The following is an 8,345-nucleotide window of genomic DNA, read 5'->3' as shown; positions in this document are numbered from 1 at the left end:
TATCTCTTTGCAGGGATGGCAGTGGGAGATAGGCGGATCCACAGATCTGTGCGGTTTCCCCGAGCGCCTACGGTGGAGGCCGAAGCGGTGAACGGAGGTCCCAGGGCTCTGTGGCTTTTCCTCCTCGTCCACCTCGCTTCCAGGTTCAAGATACCCCCAAGAGCCTGACTCGAGTTTTATTTTATTGCTGAGCTGGTCTCGTTTTCCCGTTATATGTAGACCGATTCCAACCCCCCACCCCCAATATTTTCCGAGGGCCTCAAAATCGGTTTTTAGTGAAACCGACTGTATTTTCTTTCCTACAGACTATTTTACCTTGTTTTTCTAAATGAAGTAGACGGCCTTTATTAGGGATTCGGGCAGTTCTAGCTTAAATCAGTCACGTTTCACCTAAATACAATTCCTGAAAGCAAGGCCACGTCTCCCATGTGCTGTCTGGCTCATCTGCACCTCTTTTCACTGATTGAAGATGTAACAGGTGCTGAGATGGCCAGTAAAATTCCCCTTTCCCGCCTACACGTTCGTTAGCTTGGAGAGGAGGAAGAAAATTGAATCTTCATACATATGGAATATTTAGCAGTTTTAAGTGGGATGCTATAGATAGACTTTGTGTTGGGGGGGCCCTTAGAGTGCTGAAATAGTCTTAGATTGGAAAATTTAAGGAGTATTTTGACGACTTGTTAATACTAAATATAACATGGACCAAGTGCTTTATCAGACTTGGTTGATTTATAATGCAATGAGGAAAATTCACGCATTTAATGAAGTTATTAGGTACCTACTGTGTACTACGGGAGGCTTTGGGGATAGAGCATTTAAATTCTAAAATCGACAAGAGATAAATCCAGATATTAATAGAGCTGTGACTATTTTAATAATCATGTAAAAGAGTGATTATGAGGGAGGCTACTTCACATTGGTCAAGGAAGGACTCTCAGAGAAGGTGACATTGGAGCAACATCTAAAGAAGAGAAGGGACCATCTGTGTCAAAGTCTTGGAAAAGAACGTTTCTTGCAAAAGGAAGAGCAAATGAAAGGCGCTGTAGCAGAAGTAATTGTGGTGTGTTTCAGGAAGAGAGAGCCCACTGTGGCTGCAAGGAGCCTTGTGATGAGGGAGAGAATATAAAGACGAGAAGTTGGACAAGTAGGTAGGGGCCACATCATGTATGGGAAGACGTGAGATGATTTAAAGCAGACAAGGACTCATTTAATTTTGTTTTTAGTCTGCCTATTTTGTAGAGACTGAGAGGACAAGAATGGAAGTAAGGAGACTATTCAGAAGGGTATTATAGGCAGAGATGTGGCTAGTTTGCATTAGAATTTATTGTAGGCAGAGATGTGGCTAGTTTGCATTAGAGTGATGGTGGAGACAGGCAGATCCAAATACATTTCGTAAGTAAAATTAATGGATTAAATGTGGGAGATGAGGGAAAGGGAAATCAAGGGTGGTGATCGCCTTAGATATACCAAGCAACTGAATGGGTTATAGTAGAGAAGGCAGAGAACAGGTTAAGGAGAGAAGGAAACGGGTTGGCTAGTTTTGATAATAAATAGAGTAAGTATGAAGTCTGTGGGATACATCTAAGTGTGAGATCATTGAATGTATGAGTCTAGAACTCAGGACTGGAGAAATCTGGAGTCATGCAGATGGTATTTAAAACCATGACATTGTGGGAAATTTCCTACGAAAAATGTGTAGATAGGGAAGAGAAGAGGACCTAGTACTGAGGCAGGAGGACACTGGGCTTTATGTCATTAAACAACAAGTGTGTGACAAAAGAGAGGAGTTTATGAAATGCTGCAGAATGCGTGAAAAAATGTAGGCAAATAGGTGGCTCTTAGATGTAGCAAAGTAGAAGTCGTTGGTAACCTTAGCAAAATAGTTTCACTAGAGTGGAGTTGTGCAAATGGAAGCCCTATTTCAGTGTATTGGAGAGTGGGCATCATAGTATAGGGGTGAGAAGAACTCTGGAGCAGAATGTCTGGTTTTGAATACTGCCGCTGCCACTTACCAGCTGTATGATATTAGGTAAGTTACTTAACTCAGGGCTTCCATTTCCTCAACTGTAAAATTGGGAAAATAATGAATGTATATTAAGGAAATCTTAGATTACTGCCTGGTGCGTAATTAGCATTCAGTAGTTATTAGGTGAACACAAAACTTATGAATGTTTTGGGTTGAAATAGCTTTCCTTTAGGCGTTCAGTTTCATATCAGATTTACTGCCATATCCCCCCCCACCGTCTTACCTAAATGAGAAGACTGTAGCCACTTAGAGTGTATGCTTGTAATTTTTCTTTAGTCTTAATAAAACATATTCCATGTATCATAAAGCCTACTCTCGATGGCTGTTGCACTGCAGTCATTATGTTGTCGTAAATAAGGCACTGCTAGTAGAGCCTAGACACTGGGAATTGTAATTGGTCCTTTTCTAATGTATGTAGCTGTAGTAAAATTGAGCCCTTATCCAAGTTCTTGTCCTTTTAATTGCATTTCAGGTGGATTCTTTTGTATAATTTATAAAAGCTGATCCCAGTTATTTAAGATCAGTGATTTCTAACCTTGGTTTTGTGAAATGTTATGATCTGTTATCTAAAAGGATTTTTTATTTTTTTATTTTTTTTTTGCTTTAACATTGTGATTACCAAACTACTCTGTTTGAGAGAGGAACATACAGAGGACCAAGGGTAAGCTGTAACTTGAAACTTACATAAAACTTTTTAGTTACCTGTGCTGGTTAAATACTTCATGGTTTTGGACTTACTCCACATTTTGAACGTGTTAATTCAGCAAACATTTATTTTAAGAGTGCTTAACCTACTCTGTGCTAAGCAGTGTGCAAGATATTGGGGAAATAGGTAACAAGACGTGAAATGACTCTTCATTTTATTTACCATTTAGCAGGAAAGATAGGTGTTGAAGTCTGGGAACACTTCCCTGGTGTAATGTTTATCTCAGCTTGGAAGGATGAAGAACACTTTGCGGGGGAAAAGGATGGGATTGGAGACCTGTGAAAGCATTGTAGGTTTGGTGAACAGATTGTATGGAGGTCCTAAAAATGGACAAAAAAAGATATCTTGGAGGAAGTGAAAGAAATAGAAAAAAGCAAGGGAGAAGAATGGCAGTGGAAAGCTCCAGAGAAAGGAGTCAGATCACACAGGACTTTGTTGAGTCATGTTTAAGACTTTGGATGTTATTGATAGTGGGAAGCCAGTGAAGGGTTTTAGAGCAAAAGGGTTTTCAGATGGATGTTTTAAAAAAAAAGCCTGGTTGTGTTTTCAGCGTGGGATAGAAGTCTGCATATCTGTATTTTACTCTTTAATAACTTCTGTACATGTACCAGGGTTCTGAGTTTCATAAATTATTGAAAATAATTTTCAATGTCTTTTTCATCAAATTGAAAATTTTGAACTTTATTGTCATCTTGAAACGCTTAAGACTGATGTTTTGTTATCTCAAAGTTTTGCTTAGTCATACTTGCTAATAATATGAGACTAAATATTAGTCTTTTTTCTAATATTTCGTTTTGATGATAAGAAGTCCTGAAAAAAAATTAAGCTCTTTTGTTGTAGTAAACTTACAAAAACAAAAAAAAACCAAAAAACTTTCTATTGTATTTAAAACTTTTAAGTGGACTTACTCATCAAAGTCATGTTTTTTGTTTGTTTATTTTCCGAAGAGACACCGAAAGATCTAATGAAACTTTAATTTTTTAGAAAATAAAATTGAGGGGCAGATGGATGTAATGATGTACTCAGGTTTTGTGAGTTGAGTAGTAAAGAAGAAAATGCCTAGTGTTGTGCTTCTGCCACTGTGTAGTACTGTGGAGGAAGTGTGTGGTGGAAAGAAGATCTCTGTGTCCAGATAGATCAGTATTCAAATCTCACTTCTGCCGTTTAGTAGCTGTCTAGGCAAAGGAACCTCCTCTTTCCTTATTGGTATAATAGGAAAGGGTTGAATGGGACACTTGTTTGAGAGCCTTGCCCTTCCCCTCCTTTCTTAGATAATTGGTTGATTAAACACAGATAGGTTACATTACTACTGTTGCTACTGTTAGAATTATCACCAACACTCCTGCTGTGGCTACCACCTAAACTGTATGCATTGTTGTTAAACATTTTGTATTATTGTACTTACAAGTTTTATGAGGTAAGCGTTGTTATCTCTCCATTTTGCAGGTGATGAGACTGAGGCACTGAAGCATGAAGTTAAGATTTATTTGCCCACAGTGATTTAAACTGTGGGCAAACTCTAGAGCCACATGCATATTCTTAATTTACTGCTACACAATGCAGCATCCTAGTGTTTTCTATTACTGTATATACTTTTTTACTATGACATTTTCATAGTATTGGCTACTATTGTAAAAGAACAAAATTCTAAAGCATCGTGGTTATCAGTGCTTTAGAGTTTAAGAAATAAACATCTTTGGAGTTTTTGTAGTATTTTTTCCTTCACCTGTACTTGTTACTACACCTTTCTCACCATATTAAAATTTATTTTTGTTCCTATCTGATAGAAAGAATTATTCTTTTGGGTTTGCTAAATGATCTTTTTACTCCTGAACTTTTGAGTATTTTTGCTTCCTTTGACCTTTCCTTTTCAATTGGCTCCTTTTGGCATAGTAAGTCCATTTCCCATTCCTTAGGAAAAACTCAGCAATAGCAGCAAAAAACAAAACAAAAAATAAAATGCTTCTGGTCACTTTCTTGCTAACTTTCTGTTCCTGTCGCTGGTAAATCTTGAAGTAGTAGTCAGACTTTTAATTTTTTGTTAATTTGACCTCAACCATTTACTTCTTAATGTCTTGGAATAGAATTTCTTCGTTGTAATATAATTAGAACCAAAATTGCTTACCTCAGTGTTACCAATTTATATTTATTAAAATAAAGGCCCAAACTTTTATATTTTTTGCCCTATACATGTATAACATCAGTGTTGATGCCACCTTTTTAACTTACCTTGAATCCCTAATATGTTGGTTCCTTTTCTTAAATCAGTCTTACCCTCTTTTGTTCCTTTTCTTCAGATTCTAATTGTGTTTTTCAGTGTTGCTTCATTGATATTTTTTTCTTCATCCATTTTTTACTTCTGACATTTCATTAATTACTGCTAAGATTTAAATGTTTGTCTTCTCCAGAATTATTGTCGAAATTTAATTGCATTAAGTATTAAGAGGTGATTAGGTCACGGGGGCTTTGCCTTTGTTGATTGGATTAATGCCTTTATAAGAGGTTAGTTTTGCCTCTGCCCCTCTGACTTAATTCTGCCATGGGAAGAACTCCAGAGGATGCAGTGTTCAAGGTCTGTCTTGGAATCAGAATTGCCTAACCTGTCAGTACCTTGATATGGGATTTCCCAGCTTCCAGAACTGTGAGCCAATAGATTTCTTTATAAATTGCCTGTCTTGTGGTATTCTGTTATAGGAGCACAAACAGACTAAGACCTTTCCCATGAATGGTTTTCTTTGTAATCCATGCCAGTGGTTCTTAAAAACTTCTTTGGGAGTGCATATTGTAGATCCTTTAAAGTCTGATTAAAGACAGCCTCCCTAGGATTTGCAAATACATACACATTTGCATTGAATTTCAGAGCTTTTCACCCTGAGCTTGTTAATGGATTCCAAACTAGAACCTCTACTCTGCATTTATTTTCACATAAGTATATTTAGACTTAACCACTCTTCACAGTCTTAAGCTTTTTTCTCTAATTACTGGCTGTATATCTGCTTGGATCTCTCATCTAAACTTCAAACTAATTTCTGAAAAGAAGTGTTCTCTGGATTCACTTATTTTAATTTCACTTCTCCAAATTATGCTGGCTTGAAATTTTTTGGCTTCTCCTCCCTCCCATTCACTTAGTCATGAGGTTCTCTCTTAATAATCCTTACTGACATTGCTTAGTAGGGGGCTCACACTCCGTATCTAAATGAATGCAATTTGCTTTCTAACAAATCTATTTTTATCTCTAGGCCTTTCTCCCTTCCAGTTCTTCTGACATGGATGCCCAGCCTTGTTTATATCCCATTGCTTGATCAAAACCTTCAGCATTCCCAGATCATAAATTGCATTCTTTTTAGCTTGCCTTTAAGAAAGCTAATGATTTGCTTTAAATTATCTTTCCATTAATATCTTTCTACTTTTTATATGAGTCTTAATTTCAGCAAAGCTGAACTTTCGTGATTCACTGTCATGTTATTTTTACTGTTTCTTTTTTCTGAACATTAGTGGTAGGCACCATTTATTGAGTGCTTACTATTAATATATGTTAATCATTATACAGTCATTGTGTGCAAGATAGGTTCTTGTTTCTTGAAGATGAGGAAATTGAGTATTAGGAAGATGAAATAGCGTACTTTATTCATAGCTAGTAAATGATGGAGACAGGATCCAAAAGAAGACGTTTTGATTCCAGAGCCTTGTGTTATGGTGTACTGTCTTTATATCCTTTCTGTGTGTTGAAGTCAAAGATGAAGTGTGATTCCAACTCTTCCAGAAAGCTATCTATGATCTATCCAGCTGGACGCAGTGACTCCTCTCACCATGACTTCTCTCTCAGCGCTGGTTTCAGTTGTCATGACACTCATCACTTGTACATTAAATTATTTAGTTGTGTTATTTTAGCTTTATTATTAGAGTCTCAGGTCCTTGATGGCAGACTCCAACTCTTAAGATTTAACTATATTCCTGTTCATTATATACATTATCTAGCACAATGCTTTGTGTGTAGTATATATCTGATTAAGTGCATTAGTTGAAATTTCAAGGTTGTGTACCTAAAGCCAAGGGAAGAGGCAATAATTTGGGTAAAACTATAGAATCTACCCTACTTCAGAACAGCAGATATGTGAGCCATTTGAAGATTAAGTAGTCTTTGGGTCTACTTCTGTATTTTTACTTCTAGCACCTTCGGTTTAGGTAAAGCTTAAGTTTAGTTCAGATTTTTTTTTTTTTCCTTCTTAGAGGGAAAGGTCACTGAAGTATATTAATATTTACTTGTTAAAGTATTATTGGATGTTGCTATGTGCAAGATTGCTGTCTCCATAGAGCTGCACATAAAAGAATTATAGTAATTCTAACCTGATGAATGTTATAGCTGGTAGAAGAGTTAGTAGTCTATAATTATTGGTTAAAACATTTTTCTTTATCTCTTTATCCCCTTAACTTTTGATGAATTGACTTTCATAATCACATTTCGCTGCTGCAATCTTATTTGGCCTTTCCGTCTGAATGCTGAGTTTAAATGCATTTAGTACTTTTTTTCTGTATGCTTTAGCACTTCCTTATTGTTGGCTGACAGTGCTTCTCAAAATTATTTTACATGCTTAAACCAAGAGACAGGGACTGTATTATGAGCAAAATGTAAAATATTCCCATGTTAGGTATATACATAACCTAAGCTTGAGAATGACTAACCCAAGCTTGAGCTAAATAGCTTCTAAGATTTTTTTTCCCCTCTTCTTGCTTCCTTTGTGCCAGAGAAAAGAATGAATGAGAGAAATGAATGAATGGTAAGCTGTTCCTAATAGACTTACTCATTACTCTCCTACTACCTACCTTATTTCTGTGGAAAAAAATCTTTTCAATTTACATACAGTAACTTTGAAATAGGTACAAGTTTATTTTTAACTTAGGGTTTTATTTAGTATCCTTTATGTGTGTATTAAATAATGGAGTAAGTTCAAGGTCTGTGACTTAGTGATTCTTCTTGAGATATTTTTCCTATATAGAAGCATTTCTTTTGTTACATATTTTTTTCTGTGACATGTTTTACAAGTGCTTTTAAACTTTTGATTTTCTAATTTTTATTTTTAGTATAAAGAAATATATTTGTATATTGACCTTGAATTCTGAAATTTTACTAAGTGTACTTATTCTAGTAGCTATTTTATAGATTCAGTGGAATTTTCTTACACCAATCTCCTCAGCCTCCCAAGTAGCTGAGACTGTAGGCATGTGCCGCCATGCCTGGCTAATTTTTAGTAGAGACGACGTTTCATCATGTTAGCCAGGATGATCTCGATTTCCTGACCTCGTGATCCACCGGAGGATTGATTTTCAAATATTAAGCCAATTTTGTATTCCTGAGATAAACCAGACTTGGTCATGTTGTATTACACTAGATTTGATAATATTAAAACAAGTGGAAGTATTCGATCCTCTGTTTTTCTGAAAAAATTTATTTAGGATTAGTACTTTTTTTTTCTTAAAATTTTTGGGATCCTTCAGTGAAGCCATCTGGGACTGAAATTTTTGTTGTGAGGATTTTTTGATTATAAAATCAGTGTCTTTGATAGTTATAGGGCTGTGTAGGTATTTCTGTTTCTTCTTGTGTCACTCTTGACA

General features: G+C 36.1%; 1 protein-coding gene across 28 annotated transcripts in view; it reads left to right on the top strand.

Annotated features, from left to right (window-relative positions):
* The window catches only part of RBM26 (RNA binding motif protein 26), a 95,871-nt gene that overhangs the window by 1,958 nt on the left and 85,568 nt on the right, over nucleotides 1-8,345 (top strand). For 9 of the 28 annotated variants that reach the window (XM_038007793.2, XM_073014422.1, XM_073014421.1 and 6 more), the window contains exon 1: nucleotides 19-2,687. The exons of 8 other annotated variants lie outside the window; for them this stretch is intronic. In XM_038007793.2, the coding sequence (XP_037863721.2) occupies nucleotides 2,581-2,687 (107 nt within the window). In that variant the 5' untranslated portion in view covers nucleotides 19-2,580. Of the gene's footprint in view, nucleotides 1-15; nucleotides 2,688-8,345 lie in introns of those variants that run through there. 11 more of the 28 variants (XM_038007781.2, XM_038007783.2, XM_007960650.3 and 8 more) reach the window with 6 other exon arrangements.

Source organism: Chlorocebus sabaeus, chromosome 3 (genome assembly GCF_047675955.1).
Source record: "Chlorocebus sabaeus isolate Y175 chromosome 3, mChlSab1.0.hap1, whole genome shotgun sequence".
Taxonomy (NCBI): Eukaryota; Metazoa; Chordata; class Mammalia; order Primates; family Cercopithecidae; genus Chlorocebus; species Chlorocebus sabaeus.
The sequence above is the reverse complement of the archived record's forward strand: the minus strand, read 5'-3'. Positions and strand labels throughout refer to the sequence as shown.